The 24,745-nt window shown below is 34.0% G+C and overlaps 10 protein-coding genes across 10 annotated transcripts; 5 read left to right on the top strand and 5 right to left on the bottom strand.

Moving 5' to 3' along the window:
* Positions 1–511: 511 nt before the first annotated feature.
* DFA_07543 (uncharacterized protein) lies at positions 512–1,238 on the bottom strand (the record flags this gene model as incomplete). Its single annotated transcript, XM_004367345.1, has 3 exons — positions 512–870; positions 1,072–1,116; positions 1,214–1,238. The coding sequence occupies 3 exons, from the start codon at positions 1,236–1,238 to the stop codon at positions 512–514; spliced, it is 429 nt and encodes a 142-aa protein (XP_004367402.1).
* Positions 1,239–1,351: 113 nt separating this feature from the next.
* Positions 1,352–7,859, bottom strand: DFA_07544 (uncharacterized protein; the record flags this gene model as incomplete). The annotated part of the gene is made up of 10 exons (XM_004367346.1): positions 1,352–1,614; positions 1,687–1,713; positions 2,709–2,764; positions 3,332–3,452; positions 4,148–4,351; positions 4,871–5,212; positions 5,632–5,835; positions 5,917–5,968; positions 6,671–7,544; positions 7,621–7,859. The coding sequence occupies 10 exons, from the start codon at positions 7,857–7,859 to the stop codon at positions 1,352–1,354; spliced, it is 2,382 nt and encodes a 793-aa protein (XP_004367403.1).
* Positions 7,860–8,626: 767 nt separating this feature from the next.
* Positions 8,627–8,977, top strand: DFA_07545 (uncharacterized protein; the record flags this gene model as incomplete). Its single annotated transcript, XM_004367347.1, has 1 exon — positions 8,627–8,977. The coding sequence occupies one exon, from the start codon at positions 8,627–8,629 to the stop codon at positions 8,975–8,977; it is 351 nt and encodes a 116-aa protein (XP_004367404.1).
* A 101-nt stretch (positions 8,978–9,078) lies between these two features.
* tbcE (tubulin binding cofactor E) lies at positions 9,079–10,764 on the bottom strand (the record flags this gene model as incomplete). Its single annotated transcript, XM_004367348.1, has 4 exons — positions 9,079–9,547; positions 9,626–10,073; positions 10,147–10,317; positions 10,407–10,764. The coding sequence occupies 4 exons, from the start codon at positions 10,762–10,764 to the stop codon at positions 9,079–9,081; spliced, it is 1,446 nt and encodes a 481-aa protein (XP_004367405.1).
* A 1,128-nt stretch (positions 10,765–11,892) lies between these two features.
* Positions 11,893–13,035, top strand: rasG (Ras GTPase; the record flags this gene model as incomplete). Its single annotated transcript, XM_004367349.1, has 2 exons — positions 11,893–11,936; positions 12,507–13,035. 2 exons carry the CDS (start codon positions 11,893–11,895, stop codon positions 13,033–13,035), a joined length of 573 nt encoding a protein of 190 aa, XP_004367406.1.
* A 521-nt stretch (positions 13,036–13,556) lies between these two features.
* Positions 13,557–14,099, top strand: DFA_07548 (uncharacterized protein; the record flags this gene model as incomplete). The annotated part of the gene is made up of 1 exon (XM_004367350.1): positions 13,557–14,099. One exon carries the CDS (start codon positions 13,557–13,559, stop codon positions 14,097–14,099), a length of 543 nt encoding a protein of 180 aa, XP_004367407.1.
* A 219-nt stretch (positions 14,100–14,318) lies between these two features.
* Positions 14,319–15,539, bottom strand: yod1 (C2H2-type zinc finger-containing protein; the record flags this gene model as incomplete). Its single annotated transcript, XM_004367351.1, has 4 exons — positions 14,319–14,578; positions 14,667–14,897; positions 14,986–15,318; positions 15,407–15,539. 4 exons carry the CDS (start codon positions 15,537–15,539, stop codon positions 14,319–14,321), a joined length of 957 nt encoding a protein of 318 aa, XP_004367408.1.
* A 3,184-nt stretch (positions 15,540–18,723) lies between these two features.
* Positions 18,724–20,994, top strand: celA (cellulase; the record flags this gene model as incomplete). The annotated part of the gene is made up of 4 exons (XM_004367352.1): positions 18,724–18,799; positions 18,897–19,967; positions 20,145–20,400; positions 20,529–20,994. 4 exons carry the CDS (start codon positions 18,724–18,726, stop codon positions 20,992–20,994), a joined length of 1,869 nt encoding a protein of 622 aa, XP_004367409.1.
* A 600-nt stretch (positions 20,995–21,594) lies between these two features.
* On the top strand, positions 21,595–22,398 carry DFA_07551 (uncharacterized protein; the record flags this gene model as incomplete). The annotated part of the gene is made up of 2 exons (XM_004367353.1): positions 21,595–21,696; positions 21,772–22,398. 2 exons carry the CDS (start codon positions 21,595–21,597, stop codon positions 22,396–22,398), a joined length of 729 nt encoding a protein of 242 aa, XP_004367410.1.
* A 233-nt stretch (positions 22,399–22,631) lies between these two features.
* On the bottom strand, positions 22,632–24,307 carry eif2G (translation initiation factor 2 gamma; the record flags this gene model as incomplete). Its single annotated transcript, XM_004367354.1, has 3 exons — positions 22,632–23,626; positions 23,699–23,912; positions 24,128–24,307. The coding sequence occupies 3 exons, from the start codon at positions 24,305–24,307 to the stop codon at positions 22,632–22,634; spliced, it is 1,389 nt and encodes a 462-aa protein (XP_004367411.1).
* Positions 24,308–24,745: the final 438 nt, after the last annotated feature.

The following is a 24,745-nucleotide window of genomic DNA, read 5'->3' on the forward strand; positions in this document are numbered from 1 at the left end:
TTAATCAAATTATTGAAGGGAAGGAATTATAGTCCATTATTTTTTTTATCAACTCTTGAGCGGTTGGTTTTCTCTGATGAGAGCAGCAACATCTTGAATCTGAGACAGTGTTGGATAGTCTATCTGGTACAAGAATTGCTTGACATTGAACATCGCTTCAAAATCGTCTCGTCCCAACGGCACATGTGGTGGTAATTGGTTGGCATCGTCAGGTTTGGGTGCTTTGTAAGAGAGTTTTTTGTGATAACCTGGGCCGGCTGGTGTGACTGCAATCACCAAAACCTCTAATGTAGTGTCGTAGGGGTTGATGACTTGCATATGGGCGATGTATTGGTGAAGCCAGTAGAGAGGAATACTTTTGCGATTGGTGGACACGGTCATTTGAAATAGACAGCAAGGAGTGAGAACTACATCAACCGATGGAAAGTTGGGGGGAGGGACATAAAGGGTGTCCTTGTTTGTCCATTCCGTGTGTTTCTTGACTCGTTTACTTGTAGATGGAACCAAAATATCACACATCTGTTTTGCAATCCTTTGACACAATGGTCCAATTACCTCCTCTTAGGAGAACACCCATAGCAAAAACCTCAAAGAGCTTTCCAACCAATGCATTGTCAGAAGAAGGATTTTGAAATATATCAACAAGTTTCGCGGCAGAGTGGAGAGCGAGGTGGTCGAAAACTGCACGGGCTATGTATGCAGTGCCAAACTCGAGATGTGATGAGCAAGAATCCTTTGAAGGAACAAGATGAACCAACTTGTGAGGTGCATCAAAGGTACCTGGAGAACCTATGAGCTGAGTGATTGTTACCAAAGAGTCAAACGATTTCGTCAATGCGTTGCGAATAATTTCGCTGGCCTCCGCCGGTTCTAAAAAAATACTTCTTGGAACTCCACCAAGTTTAATGAAACGATCTTCAAATCTCTCTCTCTCTCTTCATTGGATACTGAACATATTCTCTCCATCTCTATCTATATATTTTAAAATATAATATTTTGTATTAATAATTAGCCAACATATATTATTATTATTAGATATAGATTTATAATGATTAGTTTAAATTGACTTACTTTGCTCTAGACTGGCATGTATCTTTGGAGGGGAATTGGATTGAACTTTAGGTATTCTTTGGAGACAGATGGATTTGGAGATGAGATAAGCAAGGTCATCACCAAAGGTCGCTCATGAGGAGAGCAAGCATCACAGATATACCAAATGTCTGATCGATGTTTGCCATAAAACTTTTCCAAGCATTTAAGCGAGCGATTGTACACAACCAGTTGGTCGTTTTTGAATGTGAATTCATAAACACCGGCATGTCCAACTCGTTGATAGAATAGGGATCTGAATCTATCTCTTTTCTTGGCAAGTTGATGGAGGAGGAAGAAAGCAAACATCGACTTTCCTATCCCTGGAGTTCCTCCAAGAAGCGGTATGGACTTTTCTCACTTTTCGTAAATCCGTCCCAATCATTAATGATTCGAAAAGATCATAGTAACATCTACGAACGTATAAACTATTTCCACTGGACACTGGAAATTTGGTGTTGTTTTCTAATTTGATCATATCTTCAATGATATCCTTTGTTGCCAATTGCTGCCAAAATGTGGTCACTAAATAGAAAATATAAAGTTAGGGCATGTGATGGATGTATGAAGAATTCGTCTTGAAAAGAGAGAACTTACATTCGTTATCCACTTCATTAGATGTGCCTAGTAAAAACCCAATGGAAAAGAACAATTAATGAAAAGAAAGGTGGAGGTGATATGAAAAACAAAATGACTAGATTTGAATGAAAGCGATTGGTTGATGTGCATAGAAATAGACTGGCCAACAAGGCAAAATATCAAAGATGAAAAAGAGATGGTGATAAAATAAGGATGTAGAGTGATAAAGAGTGGTAGTTTGGTGAACCTACCACTTTGGGATTCTAAATTTATGAACAAGTAAAACAAAAAAAAAATGTTGGATGGTAATGTTTGGTTGGGTGCACAATTGTTAGGAAACTAGTAGTTGTTGTGGGGAGAATGAGAATGATGAGTGATTATAAAGTGAGGAGACTTACCTTTTTTGTTTTTGGGATCAGTGAATAGCTCTTTTAGATATTGGTTTACATTGTCGATACTTAACTGTCGTACGTGGACAACTGATAACACCAACAACAATAATACTATGAACATTGAACAACCAATCATCATCCAATAATTTTTGTAAGCCAATTCCTCAATTATTTGGTATGCAGGAGGGTACATGTTTGTGTAGGAATAGAAATAGTGAGGGTAATATCAGCAAATGCTATGATAAGAAATGAAGGAGTTTCAAAGGTGGAAATATAGAATTATAATACTACTTGGTTCACAGTGAAATGTACAAGGGATGGTGGAATGAATATGATTAATTGATAACTGATGATGGTATGTGGTATGAACTAGGTAAACAATAACTACAAAAATAAAAGAATTACAAATAACAAATAACTTGGGTGTAATATATTATGTAAAAAGAAGAAGAAGAACCAGAGAGGATGGGGAGACTGCTGCTTGTGTGCGTGCAGCTTATTATTTATCTAAGAAATAGCGCTGATAGTTATTAAACAAAAAATAAATAAAATGTGGTTGTTTATTAAAAATAATAAATAAATAATATAATTAGCAAATGACTAATGGGGAAGCAATGATAGAAGACTTGATTTGATGAGCGAACAAACGAATTAGATAGATTGATAGAAAGAGATAGAAGACAACTATACTATTTGTACAATATCTAGACAAAAGAGGAATAATAATAGGAATAATAATGATCGAATATGAATGGTTGATATAATATTAGGAATGGTTGGAGATGGATTGACCAACAACAATGAGGCAAGTGAGGGGCCTATAATGTGAGGAACAAACAAGCAAAACAAAATGACTAGATTTGAATGATGGTGATCGGTTGATGCACCAATTAGATATGTTTGACAAAAGGAGTGGATAAGATGGAAAAGAGACGGGTGATAAAAATAAAAGGATGTAGCGATAGAGAGTGGTGTAGCTCGGTGAATGGACAATGGTATTTGATTTGGATCAAAGGATTATAAATATATCAACGAACACAAGAGGTCAATGATATGTAAAGATGAACAAGCAAAACTAAATGACAAATGTTTGGTTGTACAACAATGAATCAAGTGGTTAAAAGGAAAGAGATGGGTGGTGCATTGGTAATGAAAAAAAAAAGATAATCAAAAGAAATGGTGCAAAAAAGAGGAGCAATGATAGTGATTTTTAATTATTTGATGGATAAAGGAAGTGTAGTTAACTGGATAGGTGAGTGAAACAAACTAACAAAAGGTAGAGGTTTTGAGTGTCCAGTGATATTAATGTGATTGGTTGATATTTAGGAATGGTTGGAGATGGATTGACCAACAACAATGAGGCAAGTGAAGGGCCTGTAATATGAGAACAAACTAAACAAAATGACAAAATGACAAGTGATGGTGATTGGTCGATGGACAATGGTATTTGATTTGGGTCAAAGGATTATAAATATATCAATGAACAAAAGGTCGATGATATAAAATATGAACAAACAAAATGGCAAATGTTTAGTGTTTGGTTGGTACCGTCCAACAATGAAGCAAGTGGTTAAAAGGAAAGAGATGGGTGTGCATTGATTGGTAATGAAAACAAAAAGATAATCAAAAGAAATGGTGTAAAAAGGGGAGCAATGATAGTGATTTTTAATTATCTGATGGATAAAGGAAGTGTAGTTAACTGGATAGGTAGGTAGAGGTTTTGAGTGTCCAGTGATATTAATGGTGATTGGTTGATATAATATTTGGAATAGTTGGAGATGGATTGACCAACAACAATGAGGCAAGTGAAGGCCTGTAATATGAGAACGAGCAAACAAAACAAAATGACTAGATTTGAATGATAGTGATTGGTGGATGTAGCAATTAGGTATGTTTGACAAAAGTAGTGGATAAGATGGAAAAAGAGATGGGTGATAAAATAAAGAGTGGTGTAGGTGAATGGACAATGGTATTTAATTTGTATAAAAAGGATTGTAAATTTATGAACACAAGAGGTCAATGATATTGTAAAGATGAGCAAAATGTTGGTTGGTGCACAAGATAAAAGGAGTGATTGATGTAGTTACCTTGATTTGTAGGTGGTTGAGCTTCTTGGAACTGTTTCTGGAGGTATTGGTTCACTTTATCGATGTCCTTGGAGTCCCCATATTCATAAACAATTCTACTGGCTTGCTTTTCATCGACGCTATCCTTGCACATTTCCTTGTTAGGATAACCAGAGAGGTCAATGATTGTATAAGCACGAGAGAATATGTCAGCCATTGTGCCAACTCAATAATGAATATTCAATAATAGATAGAGATAGATTAAATTAATACGATTAGAAACTAAAGATAAAGAAATGAATTCTAGATTAATGATGGAATGATATGTGATGAAATGAGGATAAACTAAAAAGATTAACAAATAACTTGGTGTAAAATATGTATCAGAAAGAATACATAGTGACACTGCTGCGGTATGAGTGCTTTTTATCATCAGACTCCAAGAAAAAAGCTTATAATTAAAAAAAAAATAAATAAAATGTGTGGTTTTATTTTATATAAATAAAAATCATTGGCAAATGGCTAATGGGTGAGCTATAAGACAAGACTTTAATGATAGGTTGACGGTGTGATTAATAGATGACTTGAACCACAACACACCCGAGTGACTAACCGAGAGCAACGACGAGCAAAATGATGGGTGGTAGTGGTGAGGGAATCTGACGAATGACAATCATGTGTGAACAAGCCGAATACGAGTGGGTAAATGAAATAGAAGATAGATGTATAACTATCATTACTTACCTCTACTGCTGCTGTGTTGATGCGATTGTTGTTGCTGCTGTTGTTTAATTAAAAGTTGTTGAGCAGCCAGATAGAGCTTCTTTGCAGGTGCGACGACTATGCCACATTTACCAAAATCAGCCTCTGTAAACACTGCTATACTCTCTCCATCTACATCATTATCAAGAAGCATCTGGGCATATTCTTCTCTTACTTGAACTTCTTTTGTAGCCCATTCAAAGACTTGTTTTGCTGACCATCGTTTGAAATCGCTTTGTGATGCAATTTCTGTTATTGTCTTGGCATTATACGTGTTATGATTAAAAGAGATGTCGTAAGATAATAGAAAACATGGGTTCTCCCCTTTTAATGTTGTTGTTGTTGTTGTTGTTTTAATCCTCGAGAGAGGTTGTTTGGTTTGGTCGAATAATCCAATTAAAGGGTATTGAAATTCTTTGTTTGAATGCTCCTTTTTTTTTTTTTTTTTTTTTCATTCTCTTGTCACCCTCTCTTGAAAATAACAAGACAGATTCTTTGTCTTATGTGAACCAAGATTAGTACTACTAAAGAGGGTAGTCTTCTATTATAGATATAGAGGTCCTATAGATTCAGCTCAACTTTGAACGATCGTTACAGCAATTTATATTTAATATACCAACATTCTATGATGACAATAACATTCAACCTACAACATTGATAATCAATGTTTTGTCTATTGTAATTGCTAGAACCACTCTCACTAAAGCATTCTCGTTATCATCCAATCCATGTTATATTTCAACTTTGTATCATATGTCTATTCATATACAACCAAATCCATTTTGTAAGAATTGGTAAACTGGTTACACTCTGTGTTGATTCACCTCCAACCTTGACAATGCAAACTACAGCTTCAGAAGTATATACTGATGTTTTTATTCCTGAAAGATTTAGACCTCCCAACATCCAAATAGTCACAGTGTCAACATACCAATAACAATCTCCAACTTTATTTATTCATCCATGTAGAATCTGTTGTTTGTTGAGTGGACAATTGATAATCCAAAATAGTGATGGAAGTGGAATACCTTGTGATTCCACCAATCTTTTTCCATTGATCCATTTTCTATGAGCTATGTTCTTTACTAATATCAATTTTCTATCCAAATTATAAAGTTATAATTATGAATTTATCAATCCAAAATCTAAAATCAAACCAATATATTTTTATTTTTCCAAAATAATTTTAACTTTTTTAACCTTTATAGTTTCTATCCAAAATATTAAAAGTTAATAATTAATTCTCAAAAATAATAAAATACAATAAAAATATATATTTCTAAAAATAAATTAACTATTTTAACTTATTTAATATATAATGAGCCCTGAAAGGGCGAATGCTTGTAAACTTTTTTGGGAGCGCCAGCGATCCAACGCACAACCCACACACTGTTATTCTAGTTGTCTCTTTTTCACTCAAGTTTTTGTCTTGCATACAAGAGTAGCAGGCCATATAAGAGACTATTTTATTCCTTTTCGAACTGTTTGGATCTATGCTCCCCATTCAAAAAAGTATCGAGTCAGAAGACTATTATAAAATATTCTTTTGATTCGACATCTTTTAAACTAATATTAATTGTCTTATCGGACACTTTTTATTATGATGTCATGTGGAGTAAGAACCAGAGAAAAGATAAGGATAGGATACTTTTTTGGAAGTACCAACTACCATGAATAAGAAATAAAATACAAGTAATCTTTACAAAAGCCATTCTTATATATTCACTTTTTTAAAAAAGTTTTATTGTTTTTCGAATTTTTAGATTACAAAGTATTATTAACATTATTGAGTTGAGCAGCTAAATATTCAACACCAATCTTTTGGGAGTATGGATTCCAATCTTTGTGATCAATGAAGCCAAGATGACCACCACGCTTTGTGAGTGCCAACATGGTGTTGGGGTTACTCTTAAACTTGGCAAATGGAATTGCATGGACCGGTGCAATACTGTCGTCGGATGCATTGATAAATAAGATTGGTTTCTTTATGTCTTGGATGTGGTTGGATGGACTAGCAGCCTCATAGTAATGTTGTGGTGAGTCGTAGTTGAACATCTTGTGTGTGACACACCAATCGAGATCTGTGACGGTTTGTGCCTTGATGATATCTTCTTTGGTTGTATATTGGTTCAAACGATCGCCAAACTTGAGGAACAATCTCTTGATGTTGTCTGCGAGTGGACCGCAGATCATCTTTCGGTTCAAGTAGGTTGATTCTATGGTCTTGCAACTCTCAGTCATATTGATGGGGTTGCTGATACTGACCGATGCGATAAATGGTGATGACTCTCCCGTGGCTTTGAGATAGTTGACTAGAATAACAGATCCCAAACTAAAGCCTACTAGCATGAGCTTGGCATTAGGATACTTTTGTTGAATGTGTTTGATGCACATTTGGAAATCGTCAATTTTAGTGCCACAATATCCAATGTCTGCTGTAATTTTGTTTCCACAACACCCTCTGTTGTTGAATGCGACTGAACGCCATCCCTTGGTGTCATAGGCATGCTTGGCAAAGCTACGTAGCCAAGGTTCGTGACTACCCCCAGTCAATGAATGTATATATACAACGATTGGAGTGTCCTCTTTGAATTCTCCAAACTCAAACCAATCCAATGAAACAGATCCTCCATCCTCTGGATTTACTAAATCCTCTCTGTATTCATTATTGTAATAAGTAAAGGTGTTAATATGATATCATCTCTTTCATATCTCTCTTGGTAGGTACAAACCTTGTTCTTTCAATATTCAAACGTTTCACTTTAAAAGTTGCATAATAATTCATGGCATGGGTAAAATGCAAAGAATAGGGTGGATCGTATGTGGCCCCATTCTGGACAGTTGGGGTATCATCAGCCTCTCCTTGATGGTTGGCTGGTTTATTGAGTGGTTGATAAAGTGCTGGACATTGTTTCAATGTACTAATATTATTTAAATTATCTGCATCGAAATATAATTTAACTTCTGACATTTTTTTTTTATATGTAATATGAATATATTGGGGTAAACACAATGTGTTGTGGTGAGTAAAGGTATTAAATATAGGGTGGTGATATAAATAGATGTGATACAAATAAATCTTTATTTGATTAACAAATACAATTCTAGAATTTAAAACCAAAAGAATAAGTGTTACGAGGTTTAAAATAGCAAAACAAAGAAAGGAAGAATTGTTTTTTAATTTAAATTAAAAGTTATAATAGGGAAAACCGACCGACAAACACTTCAGAGTTTAGACTATTCACATGCAATCTCCAAAAAAGGAAATTCATGCTGTCAAATTCTTTTTTTTCATTTCTTCTGGTGACCATGGTTAAATATTGCGACAAGGATAAAGAAGGATCCCGTCTCTCTCTCACACCAACAATCTTTGTTACAACTCTAGTGCCAGACATTGAACTGAAAGATGATTAATATGATGTAAAATATCATCGAAACAACAAACGACAATATATATGCCGTCATCATTCAAGTCTCTATCCCTCCCTCTTTTTTGTTATTCGTTTATTTTGGTTTAATATTCCGTTTTATTTTTTAAAAACTGTGATAGATTTATAATTAAAAGTCTCTTACATTTTTAAAAGATCAATTTTTTTAAAAATTACATCTTTAAAACACGTGATTTTTCAAAGATGTACCAATAATATTTTGTTTTTTTTTTCTTTCAATAAAAATAACTATTATTACTAGAAATAAAAAATGTACAATATCTTTTTTCCACTTTTAAAAGATTAAAAGATGAATTGTTGGAGAGACTTGTACATCAATGAAATACAAGGTGAATTGGAATTCAAGATAACAAATCTCCAACAAGACAATGACTATTTAACTCTAGGTCAAAAAGTAATGGAAATGGAACCAGATGTTGGAGAATTATATGAAAATTTTGAATTATCAAAAGAATGGTCGAGAATTTGTAGTATGTCATTTTCAAAAGGACAATTTGTAAATTGGTTTTGGGCAGTTAGAAAACAGTGGAAATATGTACACCAAGAATTACTTTTAGATTGGAACCAAGAAAGCAAGTCACAATCTCAACCAGAAGAATTTAATAGTATTAGTACTCTTTTTAACAGTCATAAAACTTGAATTTTCAATGGATGGCCTATATATATATATATATCACAAACCAACATCAAAACTGTTGCCAATATTTGTTAAAATTAATTGTTAGATTAATTATTTATTTATTATTTTGTATAACTTGGTTCACCATAAATTTGAACAAGATGTTTAATTTTAGGTGATTGTAGGTTAATTGGAATATCTGGTTTAAAAAATTCTGAAAGGAAATAAATTTCGGAATCCTTTCTTTCAAGGTCGGTAATCTTTGTTAGGTTAAATGCTAGTAGCGATGTAATACGAGGAATAATATTGAGACGACTTTGTGTAATCATATCAACTTTTTTTGTCGATTGATTACTTTCCACTGTCGATTTGAATGTATATAATATTGGATTCTCTCTCAATGACAAATCAACCAAACTTGGTAATAAATCCAATTCATCGATTGATTCAACCGTCGTAATCTTGTTGTGTGATAAATATAAAGTTGATAATTTACCAAACCCTTTAATCTTGGTAGTAGAACCATCATCCATAGTTTTTGGAAATACAATATTTTCAATTAAATTATTACTAACATTTAATTCTTCTAATCTAAAATAAATAAATAAATAAATAAATAAATAATTAATATATAATATTATTATTAATTATTATTTGATTTTTAATTACTTTGATAAATAACCAATATTTCTAATTGAATTAAAACTTGAAATAGTATTAAAACAAAGATCTAGTACAGAAAGTGAAGGAAACAATGAATTAATTTCCAATGATTCCTCTTGTTGTTCTGATTGTTCTGTTCCTTCTGTTTCTTTTAATTTAGTTGAATCAATATGATTATCAGCCAAACGTAATACTTGTAATTCTCTAAACATATATTTACATAGAGATACCACTCTATCCCACTTTATATTGGTTTTGTTTAATACCAATGTCTTTATATTATTAAATTGTAGTGTTGCCGTATTGGTAGATATATAATCTATAAATTCATCAGTCACCTCCATTCTATTTTCACTGAGTATTAATTTATCCAATGTTGGTATTTGTTTTAATAAATCAGGTATATCTTTCCAATTTGATAAAAGATTATGTGAAAGATTTAATTCTTCCAAGCCTAAATAAATTAATTAATTGTTATTATTATCATTGTTTATATATATATATATCTAATACAAGATGATACATACAAGTTAAAGTATTTAAAATAGCAGGAGTAGGATTAAAAGTAGAGATTTTTAAATCACAAGCATTGATAGATACTAAACCATTCAAATGTTGTTGTCTCTCTCTAATCTTTTCCATTCCAATCAGTTCTATTGGTACTTTGTTATCCAAATTTGAAAGAACATATAAATCATCTTTTTGGTTAATATTTATTAGTAAATCATAATCCAACATCATCATCATCATCATCATCTATCTAATCTCTATCTAATCTCTAGCATACCATAATTATCAATTTTGTGACCAAACTTTCTAAGAAGGGCGTGAATTAAATTGGTGCCACCGACAAGCTTCTCAATCTTCATAAATGATCCACTGCCCCCTCCAGTACAACCAAAGTATGTTCTCTGCTTGATAGTACCCTTGTGTTTACCACGTGTAGGATCATCCCACTCTATACCATACCACATACCTGCAAAGCCATCTACATCACCCATATATCTAATTGTACCATAGTGATCATCATCACTTGATATTATTCTATCACCAATTTGAAATGTTGTTGTTGTTTCTGATTGTAATTCTGATTCTGATTGTGATTGTGATTGTGATTCTTGTGTTGTTGTCAAAGTACTAGTCATTATCGATATATTATATTATATTATACAACAAGAATCTCGAGAGAATGAAGAAGAAATAAAAGAAGATCAGCGAGATAGTGAATCAGAAAGAGATGATCATGTGGTAACGAATAAAAAAAATTCAAACTAATTAATTAAAATGAGAGATGTGAACTACGACTTGTAACCTCAACCTTGATCTTTCCTTTCAAACAGGTTTGTGTTGTATGTAAGATCTTTAAAGTATCTATCTCTTCTTGTTTGAACAACAGTTATACATCTATCTAAAAGTGATTTCATTTAAAATATTTAACCAAAGTACCAAAAAATCATCCCAACCCAAAAAAACATCTATTTTTGTCGTTCACACTTCCTCAAACAGAAATCATTGAAAAATTTTGAGTGCAAAGGGATGGATAGGAGCTAAAACACAGAACTTGAGCAAAACACCACACCTATAAAAAGACGGACATCTCCGAATGAATCAAATCGTCAGTTTACAAATAAACAACAAACAACAACAACAACAAATAATAATAATATAATATAATTAAAAATATTTATATATATTATTAAAGCAATCAACAATCAATCAATCACTTATCTCTTTCGAACAGGTAAATAGTTTAATTAAATAATAATCTCACACACACATAATACAACTACAACAATCACATCAATCATCAACCAACAAACCAAGGAAGTTCAACATCATTCAATTGAATAGATTGGATAGGATAGATAGATACTTATCTCGGGAGAGAGTATTTTATTGCAAGTGTTGATGAGAAAAAGATTTTTTCTTTTTAAATTGGTAGATCATTGGTTGTGGGGAGTGTTGCGCAGGTTTGGTTGCTTTGCCTCCTCCTTCTCCCTCCCTGCTGTTGGTCAGTTGCGTGCTCAACTTTTTGAAACACTATGAATGGAGGGAGGCAAAGCATACCCGCCTGCACGATATTTTCAACGTTGGTGATTTTTTTTTTTTTTTTTTAGCTTTTTTTATTTTTTTTTCACACAAACTCTCCTCACCCCCTTGTCTCTCTCTTTATTCTTCTCTTCATTATAATCTAACATCTTCCTCCTTATTTTTTTATTTATCTATCTAAACAGATTTCATTGTACAATATATTATTCTAAAACACATATAAAATGACTGAATACAAATTAGTTATTGTTGGTGGTGGTGGTGTCGGGTAAGTTTAAACAAAGCAATCAATACAAACTAAATCAAACAAACAGTGTCGATACAGGAAGGTAGCAATCAACAATCAATCTCTTGTTGATGATGATCATCAACAAACAATTCAACTACAACTACAACAAAGGGGAACCCTACGAACAACAACTACTACTACTACAACAACAATCTTCGATCATAGATACAATATTTCAAGATATATGGAAAAGATATAATATTTGTCAAAAAGCCGAAAATCTGCGGATACTTTTTATTTATTTATAAATATGGTCACCAAACAACAAAATTACAATCAACAACAAGAAGAATCATAGTATAGTAGTAGTAATAGCAAAATGTTGATAAACTTAAAAGTAGTATATGATCATACCGCGCGATAGGTTGTCCCTCATCATATACTTTTTATATATCTCCATCTTCTTCTTCCCTCTCTCAAGAATTCCTTCCGTTTCGACACTGTTTTTTTTTTTTTTCTGTTTTTTTTTAAAAATTCTCGTGTTTAAACAACAATTCTAACGTTACCCCTCTATCTCTATCTATACCTTTATATACTTTATCTTTATAGTAAGTCCGCTCTTACCATTCAATTGATCCAAAACCACTTTATCGATGAGTATGATCCCACCATTGAAGATTCATACCGTAAGCAAGTCACCATCGACGACGAGACCTGTCTCCTTGATATCCTCGATACTGCCGGTCAAGAGGAATACTCTGCCATGCGTGACCAATACATGAGAACCGGTCAAGGTTTCCTATGCGTCTACGCCATCACCTCTAGATCATCCTTTGATGAAATTGCCGCCTTCCGTGAGCAAATCCTCCGTGTCAAGGACAAGGACAGAGTCCCAATGATCGTTGTTGGTAACAAGTGCGATTTGGAGTCTGAGCGTCAAGTCACCACTGGTGAAGGTCAAGACCTTGCCAAGTCATTCGGATGCCCATTCCTCGAAACCTCTGCCAAGATCCGTGTCAATGTCGAAGAGGCTTTCTACTCTTTGGTCCGTGAAATCAGAAAGGATCTCAAGGGTGACTCCAAGCCAGAAAAGAGCAAAAAGAAGAAGAACTTGCTTTCATCTTGCACTCTCCTCTAAACCAACAAACAACCACAACAACAAACATTTCCAACCTCCCAACCATTTTTTTTTTCCAAACAAACAAACCCCCCTACTTTTTTTGTTTGAAACCAATTGATCATCGCACTTTTGGATCAAATTGGATATTAAACAACAATTAACAAACAATTAACAACACAAACATCAACCAAGTTTTGTCAACATGCTGATAACAATCTAAAACAACACAACATCAACAACTGTATTATTTACAAATAACAATAAAATTTTTTCCTTTTTTTTTCAAAAAAAACAAACAAATCCTCAAATTGATCAATCAGAGTTATAACTAAAATATTTATATTAATATCTTCTTCACTTTTGTTTGTTTAATTGTCATTCCCCAGGGGATATAATATAATAATAATTTAATTTAAAATTTTTTGCATTATGAATCAAAAAACGAATCAATAGCTATTGACAATGATGATGCGTAATGATCATCCATTTATATCTTTTAAAGTATAATTAGTAACAATAATAAGAAGAATAAAAAGAAGATGGCAATTTCAATAGCAGATTTATATATAAGATTCGAGACATTACTTTATTTGGTATTGGCTATTGGTGGATTTGCGGCCCCAGGTTCAATGTTGCAAATGTTTAATGTAGACTTGACAGCAACAACAACAGAGCCACAAGGAATAGATTTAATAGAAGGACATCAATATGTATCACCATTGACAGCTCTAACAGGACTCGCTCAAATGTATACCTATTTGATGGCTATTGTCAGTCTTCAACAATGTGTCACACTCTTTTTAGCCATCAAGTCACAAGCATCTGCAACAAAGACACATCTTGTTAGAATGAATATACTATTGAACGTGTTTTTAATCGTTTACAATGGTTGGATCATTTCAACTCAATCTGCTCTCTATTCGATCGATGGTCTCTACTACTTTAAGATTTCATTTGGTGTTTACATTGTAGATTTCCTCATCCTCCTCTTTTTAACTGAAATTCAACCTTTTATCTTTAAGAAATCTTCTTCTTCTTCAACTACTCCTGGTTCAACAAAGACTAGTAAAAAGAATAAATAACAAACCCTACGCATATAATAATAGTTTAGAAATATATTATTGAAATAGTTATATAGTTATAGTTTTGTTTATTATTTACACATTATTGGTTTCTGGATGATTGGTGGATGGATGGTGGATATCATATATTACTCTGGATATTATTAATATTATATTATATTCTTTCTGTTGGTTGGGTGCGTGGATGTATTATTATTATAGTATTATTATTATTATTTCTTATTGCTTATTCTTTAGTTCAGTAAATTTACCATGTTTAGTTTGACCTGCATGAAGAGCAGCTTCTTTTTCACCTTTAAGTATTTTGTTACATTCCAAACAGATTAGTTGGAAGTTGGCAGTATCTGTAAAGTTACCTTCCTTATTTTCCCTATCGATAAAACTCTTCATCTTTTCTAGTGTCGATTTATCTTTTGAACTAAATTGTGTAATATCATAATCTTCTGGTCCATCTTTAACTAAACATATTGACAGTGCATCTATACATAAAAAGAGAGAAAGAGAGAGAGTCAACATTTTGATTGTAATAGTAGTTGATGTTTATGATTCCTTATTCATATTACTTACCATAATGAATTCCATCATAAATGACATAAACTCTATCGGTATAGTTTTGATCTTCACCATAACAATATAGAATCTTTGTAGCAATATCAAATGCACCAATTTCAATCTTATAGTGTTGTGATAGTATAGATAATTCAATAGCTCCACCCCAATGTTTTGGATCAGTTATCCATTTACAATAGTCACTATTTTCTTTACCCAAAAAGCCTTCATTAAATGTAAATGGGTCACCTAAGTAGAAATAAATAAATATTAATATTGTGTGAGGTTAGTAGCTGGGTTGGTTGGTTGGGTGGACTGACAGAATGCTAAAACATACTTTTAACAGATTGAACAATGACAGATCTAAGATGAGATGCACGTCCACGATTCTTATTCTCTAAAACATATGCAACAGCACTAAATAAACAACTGTTATCATTCTCTGTTAATCTTCTAATAACATAACCATCTGAAGATGATGAGGAGGTTCCAGCTGCAAGATTGGATGAGGAATTAGAATTAGAGGATGGTGGTGCAGATACTACAGGTGGTGGTGTAGTACTAGCCAATTCTTCAACAGTCAATGAATCACCATTTGTAATAAATGAGCTAATAGGACTATCTTGATTATTTATAGTATCTAATGGTTTAGGTGGATATCCAGCCAATACTATAATTCAATCAAACAACAAATATGAATATTAATATTAATATTATGATTAATTACAACCGATTTGATTGATAGTATTTATATATACTTTTTTGATTTGAAGGAGCGATACCAGTCTTTTGAGCAATGGTCTCTTGGAATGATTTAAGAGTACAGTTTCCATCTAACCCTTTAATATTCTCTTGACCTGCTTTACTTCTTAATCTTATTGATATACTCATTATATAAATATATATATATAAATCTATGTTTGTGTGGTGTATGTATGTATTTAGTTTGTTTGAGAGTTTAATGAAAAAAGAAGAGCGAACACAAGTGAAATTCAATAAAATTTAATTTAAATTCCTTCAACCCACTTCATCAAATTTAGAAGCGCACACTGCAAAGAAGTTCATTAGAATGATTCTTTCTTGTCATGAAAATAATTCAAACTTTATTCTTTCTAGCTCTTCCCAACAACATCCACATAACCAATCAATCAATCATCTTTTATCCCAATTAAATATATAGGTTGGGTTTGTTGCAATATCATTTTCAAAGAAGGATTGGATGCTATGTTATGCTCATCATATTCATTTAAATGAATGTGACAACCATCATAAATAACAACAGTAATAAGAAAAGAGATTTATATATGTAATTATTAAATCACATATATATATATAGTTGGTTACATCGACAAGTAGAGATTAAAGATAAAGAATAGATTCTTTAAAGTTGGGAAATGAGATTATTGAATCACAACACCAAAAGAAAAGAAAAGAAAAGAGAAAGGATGTTGGTAGATAGAACCAACCACTCTGTCTTTGATGATCATTTAAGAATTATAATGTCATAGGTTTGATGTGCACCACACATCAACTTCAAACAACTGCCTACTACAACAACAACAACAACAACAAACCTCGTGACCAAATGTTATTTTAAGTTGTAAAGATGGTTGATGACAATCTCTATCATTAGAAACATCCTCTTTGGTAAGCATTCCATTACCGTCTATATCTATTTTTATCGAATAGCTATTAATGATCATCACTATTTGTTGTGTATAGGTTCAAGATTTTAAATTTAGATTCGTCAACCAACAACAACAACAACTATTCATCACATCACATCCATCATATCATGCTTGCACAACATGATATGATAATAGTACATGGTCATCATCTAGATATTAAGGAGGATAAATGGAATATTGATGATGGTTGTTGATGTTGTAGTAGTAGTAGTTGTTTGATGATGGACGACGACGACGACGACGATAGATTCAAAAGTATGATGATTTGGATGTCGTGTCGTGATGTATACATCATGAACATGGCTTAATACCAATGGTATATATGGTTTTTAAAAGAAGATATGATAGGAGGAAGATCAAGTTAACGTTAACTTTTTATTTTTTCCACCCCCTCTTGGAAATCTAATTTTAAAAATGGTGATTGGTGGGTAAGGGTTGTGGTGTGGTGTGTGTAATCCATTAACCACCCCTACACAATTCAAGTACTACAATGCAGGGTAATAATGTCTTTTACCACAATCGTCTACTCTATTATTCATGAATAATCATCACTTTAATGACAATAATCAAAGTGACATCGATTGTTGATTGTTGATGGACGATGATGGATGATGACCGATACTGCTTCTTCCTACCTACTCGCTTGCTCAGCTCACATCACCACCATTCCCAAAGAAATAAGCAATTCTTTTAAAGATGAGCCACACACAACATAAATCTAAAATTATAATCTTTTCCCAACAACAACAACAACAACAACACCTATTTTCTTGTGAACAACAACATAAGCAAGCTCTTATTCCTATCAATCACAGACGTTCCAATTAGATTTTGGTGTTGGTAATTTCACCAAATTTCTTTTTCCTCCTCATCCGTCCTCTTCTTGTTGTTTCCCACCATTCTCCTCTTCTCCTCTCTCTGCCGACAGATCAAGGTTGCAATTTCAAAAGAAATGGCTAGTTTCTAGACACAAAGAGTCTATTTTTCAATTAAAAAACGTCCTACTCATATTGGCAATCTGTCTATTATTAGAATGAAACATGTAATGTATATATTTTCACACAATATATTGTAATTAAATTCGGCGGGCATGGCCTGACTTGCTCCAGTGGAAAATTATAAATTGCCGTAGTTTCCGTTCATTTCAAATCATCAAACATCATCAAGTGTATTTTATAAATTGTATAATTATTAAATTAAAAAAAACAAAACTAAAGGTATGAAATCATATCAAGAGATTAAACGAAACGATCATCATTGCAAAATGGATAGAGGAATTTAATTTAATTTTCCTCCAATATAATATTAATCAATTATATTAATGCCTGTTCCATTTTTAGACCCTTTTACTGTACTACTACTATCAAACTGTTGTTTTTAAAAGAAAGGACCAACATCTTAAGTTTAATTTTTTTATCTGTACTTCTAAACCCGCCTTTGCCGTTGTAATATAATATAAATCATCATCATCATTGTAAATTAACAATAACCGAATTTCAAAGAAGAAAAATTCTAAATTAGAAAATGTAAGTTACAATTTATCCTCCTACTCTCTCTATCTTCATACCCTCGTCATATTCATATTTTTTTGACGTCAGAGTAGCCTCAATCCCCAACCAACCAACCGCTGCACCTCATATCGCGCCTTGTCCACATCCTAAATCTATCATCAATTCAAGTAAAACCCTTTTTCCAAAAGGTTTGTTTTTAATTTTTTCGAAATCTCTCAACTTTATCAATATTATTATTTTTTCAATATTATTTATTATTTTTTTAAATTTCCAACCCCCCAATTCACCATAATATAACCAACATTGTCCGATATATTCCACTTGTGGAAAAAAAAAAAAAAAAATCAAAAAATCAAAATTCCACCAAGGTCACAACAATGCATCCAGATCTGAATGACAGGGCGGTTGTTCAACCTATATTCTAAAGAGTTCAATATTCTTCTTTGCATCTGTTGGTGTCCATTTATGGATTTTATTTGAAGTGCTTTCGAAACGCCAACAAACAGACGACACAAACAATTATTATTAATTATTTGCCAAATTTTCAGACGTTGTTGAGTTATTAACCGAAACTTATTTGTTGTCTTCAAATAGAATTGCAAATTCACTTTTTTATCATTTCATTTTACCACTTTTTGTACTACAAATACGCATCTCATTGCACTCATCACATCTGTTATCACACACATAAATTGTATCTTTATTTCCAAACAAAGACACATAAAAAAACAAAACCAAAAAAATCAATCTTTTTTTAACAGATTCACACACACACACACAAATTCCTACACCTATATCTATACCTTTTTATGTTAAATTTATTCTACAAATCTATACATTTATTAATATCTGATTATCTTTGCAAATTCAAGCAAAATGAATATCCATAAAAACAAATCTATTTGGTGTACTATAGCACTATTTTTAGTATTATTCTCTCAATCTATCAATGGTAAGATCAAACTACTATAAAAAACAAATATATATATCAATCCATCCCGGTCCATAATAATTAATTCTTTTTATTTATTTTTTAATTTTAATTTTAGGTCAATCAACTGATTATTGTGATTATTTAAAGAATGCTCTATTATTTTACAAGATGAATAGAGCTGGTCGTTTACCAGACAATGATATCCCATGGAGAGGAAACTCTGTATTGAAGGATGCCAGTCCAGGTTCATCTCCCAATGCCCAAGGTGACGGTAACCTTGCCGGTGGCTACTTTGATGCCGGAGATGGAGTCAAGTTTGCTTTACCAATGACCTACTCGATGACCATGTTGGCCTGGGCTTTTATCCAATACGAATCCAACGTTGAAAAGTGTGGTCTTACCAACTTGTACCTTGAAACCATCAAGTATGGTACCGACTATTTTATCGCTGCCCACACCTCTGCCAATGAGTTTGCCGGTCAAGTCGGTGATGGAAACCTCGATCACTCTTACTGGGGTCCACCAGAATCGATGACCATGAACCGCCCAGTCTACATGCTCACTGCCTCCAATCCAGGTACTGAAGTGGCTATGGAAGCCTCTGCTGCTCTCTCTGCCGCCTCTATCATTTGGAAGACCCGTGATCCAGCCTATGCCGCCACTTGTCTCACTCATGCCAAGCAATTGCACAACTTTGGTGACACTTACCGTGGAAAGTACTCTGACTCTATTCCAAATGCTCAAGCTTTCTACAACTCTTGGTCTGGATTCAACGACGAAATCGTATGGGGTACTTTGTGGCTCTACAAGGCTACTGGTGATGCTTCACTCCTCACCAAGGCCAAGTCTGACTACAGCACCTTTGGTATCGGTGGTATGGCCCAAGGAAACTCTCACGATTGGGATCTCAAGGCTCCAGGTGCCGCTCTCCTCATGTACCAACTCACCAAAGAAGCCACCTACCAAAAGGATATCGAAGGCTTCCTCAACTACTGGGCTCCAGGTGGTGGAATCACCTACACCCCAGGTGGTATGGCTTGGATTCGTCAATGGGGTCCAGCTCGTTACACTGCCACTTCTGCTTTCTTGGCCTCTGTCTATGGTGGTTCCAAGTACCAAACCTTTTGCAAGAGCCAAATCAGCTACATTCTCGGTAACAACCCCAAGCAACAATCATTCGTCGTCGGTATGGGTCCAAACCATCCAATCAACCCACATCACAGAGCCGCTCATCACTCTACCACAAACAATATCAACTCGCCAACCAACAATCTCTACCTTCTCAAGGGTGCTCTCGTCGGTGGTCCAGGCCAAGACGATTCATATGTTGATGATCGTACTGATTATGTAAAGAATGAAGTAGCTACTGATTACAATGCCGGTTTCGTTGGTGCTCTTGCATCACTTGTTGATCCAGATGGAACTCCTGCTCCAACTACAGCTCCAACCACAGCTCCAACTACAGCTCCAACTACAGCTCCAACCACTGCACCAACCACTGCACCAACTACAGCTCCAACTACAGCACCAACCACAGCACCAACCACAGCACCAACTACAGCCCCAACCACTGCACCAACTACAGCCCCAACCACTGCCCAACTACAGCACCAACCACTGCACCAACTACAGCACCAACCACAGCACCAACCACTGCACCAACTACTACACCAAAACCAACATCACAACCATCAATTGGAAAGATCATCTATGACGATTCACTCCAATCTGGATTCTCTGATTATAGTTGGGCTCAACACAATATGAAGGATACTAGAAACAAAAACACTGGTGCCAACTCTATTTCCTTTGATCCAATCAACTGGGGTGCTTTATACTTTGCCTGTCAAGGATGTGTCGATACATCTGCCTCGACTGCCATATCATTCTACATTAATGGTGGAAGTGCCGGTGCTCAAAAATTACAAGTTGCCCTCGTCAAGAATGGTAGCCCAATCAAGACCAAGTCACTCTCTGACCTCATTGGAAAGAGTCTCCCAGCCAACACTTGGACCAAGGTATCTCTCAAGTTTACTGACTTTGGTGCCACTGGATCGATCGACGGTCTCTGGATCCAAGACACTAATGGTGCTCAACAAGCTACAGTCTATGTTGACGACATTGTCATTGAATCTGGTAATGGTGCTACTCAAACTCCAACCCCTACCACCAAGCCAACTACCACTCCAAAGCCAACTTGTAAACCAAATTAATTAATTAATTATTCAAACAACCCACTTGTACAATCTAATTAAACCCTTTTAAAAAACCAATAAATATACAACCGATATATATTTTAAATAACAAATAATTATTATTTTTTTTTTTTGTAAAGTGGGCACCAAACCTTAAAGTTGCACAGTGTACCGCACCCCTTTTGATTTAATTTTAGCCCATCATGTGTTTTAAAAAGTGTCAATCTTACAATGTTGTAATCTGGCTTGTACAATTCTTTTTATAATCATCCCATTCTCTCTCATCTTCATTTTTTAAAATAAAAATAAATAGAATTCTATCAATTATTTTTTAAAACCAATAAATCCAATCTAATTTTTTTTGTAAATTGTACAATCAATTACAATCTATTACTAGTAACCCCATTTGTTTAAAATGTTGTAATTTTAGTTTAAAGTTGGTAAAGTTACAATTTATCACCATTGTAAAATGCCAGTCACATACTCTTTCTAACTATTGTCATTATGGAGACTTTGCAACTTACAAATAATTGTTAATAAAAGGTACGATGTTTCAGTCCTTGATGTTCAATCAATCATTCTTTACATTTATTATATTATATCCAATCCTATTTAAAAATGTCACAAATTAGAAAAGCTAACCCAATGAACAGTTTTGCTTGTACGCCAGAACAAGTAACATCATGTTTTGAAGGCGGATCCTATAACCTATGTATGGTTGTATGTATAAAAACTAAAATCAATACATGTTGAATTTAAAACTAATATTCAAACTTGATTTTTGTTTTTTTAAAGAGTGTACCATTTTCAAAAGGAACAGCTGAACTTGGAGGACAATCTTTTCCAATTACATTCAAGCCATCATCAGTGTATTGTCATTTAATTGGTGAGAAACAAATTACAACTCCAACTACAATAGATACTGAAAAGTTCTTTGGATTTGGCCCAACTGATACCCCAGCCTCTGAATCACAAAGAAAAACCGTCAGTGCAAACATACAACTCACCTATAATGATTTCCCAATACAAAACGATTTTAATTATGGATATTCCATTCCAAACTCTACCTCGAACCCTTTTACCACTGAGTCTGTTAATCCCGATTACTATGGGATCTTTCAACAAAAAATTCAGTACATGTATAGATTCAGTGAAGCAGAGAATGATTTTGCCACGGTTAGAGCAGAACTAGAAAAACTTGGCATGGTAGAAGGTAAAAGTTACAGCACTTACACTGATACCAAAAATGTAACCTACATGTTTTATCTTGTAGAGGTTCACAAGAACGCAGTAATGCTCATCCCAGCTTCAAAAGCTTGGAATGCTGGAATAACTTTTGATTTTGTTCAAAATAGTTTCTGTGGTAGTAATAAAAGTCGCCAAAAGGTTGTTTTACGTTTAGCTGATTGTGATCCAAAATAAATAAATCCAACCAACCATCCAGACCAGTCTCTCCTCTTTGTTTTAACCTTTTTCAATTTAAATAAATTAAAATAGTTATTATTTCCCTGTAACAAAAAAAAAAAGTATATGATTTATTTTAACAATTTATATTTTTATTTTAGTAAAGAAATTGGTTGGAAAAGGGGGATTAATTTAAATATTATTATTATGGTCGTTTTGTGTTGTAAATATTTTTTGGTTTTTTTTTTTTTTTAGGCTTCAATCAAAGTACCCTTTTTAATGGTACCCCAACCAATCAAACGCCAATTCTTGTCAACACGTCTAGAGAGGGCAATCTTTTCACCTTCCATTGTGCATACTGGAGTGAGGAGAGTTAATTTAGCGAGATCGTGCTTGACAGCAGTGACACGACAACCAGTCGAGGTGGAACCAATGTTGACCATGAGGGTATCGTCCTTGGCGAGCTTTCTGACCTTGCTTTGCTTTTCACCACCTTCCGACTTGACACCGAGAAGACGACGCAACAAGAAGAAGTTAACTTCGAGTGAGATGAAAATTTCTGGTAACTTGCCGACGGCACCGAGTACTTGACCGACGAGACGATCGGCACGACACAAACTTGGATCGATACGGGTACCGACACCAATCAAACCACCTGGTACGGCGTATTGCAAATCGTTTTCTTCGGCATAGAGTGAAAGGATACGAGAAAAGAGTGGCAAACATTTCATACGACCATCCAAATCCTTGGTGATGACACCTGGACGAACTTCAACTTCGTCACCAATCTTGAGGACACCCTTGAGGATGGAACCACCGGCAACACCACCCTTGAGGTCGTCAACACGAGCACCTGGCTTGTTGACATCAAACGAACGAATGACAATCAATCTTGGATCCGAGGTAAAGTCACGGACTGGGATTGGGATCTTCTTGACAATGTATTCGCAAATAACTTCGATATTGTACTTCATTTGGGCAGAGATTGGGATGATTGGGGCTCCCTCTGCTACTGTTCCTTGAATAAACTTGAGAATTTGTCCGTATTGCTCCTTGGCTGCTGCTTCCTTGACCAAATCAATCTTGTTTTGTAAAATGATAATGTTCTTGAGGTTCATAATTTCAATGGCGGCAATATGTTCACTGGTTTGTGGTTGTGGACATGATTCATTACCTGCAATCAATAAAAGTGCAGCATCCATAACTGCAGCACCGTTAAGCATTGTTGCCATTAAAACATCATGACCTAAAAGTATAAATAAATAGATTAATATATAAATATATATTTGATGCTTTTGGTTTGGTTTAGTTTACATACCTGGACAATCGACAAATGAAACATGTCTAAGTAATTGCATATGACCTCCACAACCTGGACGATCACATAATGGTGAGTCTTCAGTATTTGAACGGAATGATCTATAACAACCTGGACGATGACATTCTGGGTTGGTACATTTGTATATTTTAGCATTGGCATAACCCAACTTGATGGTAATATTACGCTTAAATTCTGATGTAAATCTGACAGTCTAGAAATTGATGATAATGATATTGAGAGAAAGAGATGAGATTAGATTAGATCCTATTGCATTGTATTATGATGATTGTTGTTGAATAGAATCAATTCCGACAATATTTTTTGTTGGTCGGTCATGTCGACAAAAGATCTGATCAGTGAGAGCTGAACAGGCCATTCATTGATCAATCCATTGATTCATCATTAACTTGATTCAATTTGACTTACTTGTACACCTGAAATAGCCTTTACTACAGTTGATTTACCATGAGCTACATGACCAATCGTACCAATATTGATGGTAGCTTGTCTGCTAATGACTTCTGGTGAGAGTGGAGTCAACTTTGTTGGATCCAAAGTCTTGATGTCTTGTGCGACCAAGACTGATTTAATTTTAGTTTCTGACATTTTATATTATAATATATCTATATATGTTGTTGTAGTTTAGAGTTGTCTTTTTAAAATCAATTGATTGATGATGATGATGATACTGTAAATCTAGTTTATATGTTGTTTGTTGAAAACACTGATAATACTGCTACTTGTAGTTGGAGTTTTTTTAGAATAATATTCTTTATGTATTAAAGAAGTGAATCGACTCTGAGTTTAAATAACAACAATCGTTTGCTTGTTAGTTTAAACGATACCTAAAATGAGAAAAAAGCAATAATAATAGAAAGTAGTTGGTCGCCTTTCAACTAGTACTTCACATTCATCGACCCACACAAAAAAAATTAAAAAAAAAAATTGCGTTTGGTTCGTCTTGGTTTTTCGAACTTCGACTAGGAAGCCCTCATCAATATATAATGGCGATATAGCTTTGGATTATCAACTATAGATCGATAT

The sequence above is a fragment of the Cavenderia fasciculata genome, assembly GCF_000203815.1.
Source record: "Cavenderia fasciculata unplaced genomic scaffold Scf_ET2XIPL01CNAVH-3, whole genome shotgun sequence".
Classification (NCBI taxonomy): Eukaryota; Evosea; class Eumycetozoa; order Acytosteliales; family Cavenderiaceae; genus Cavenderia; species Cavenderia fasciculata.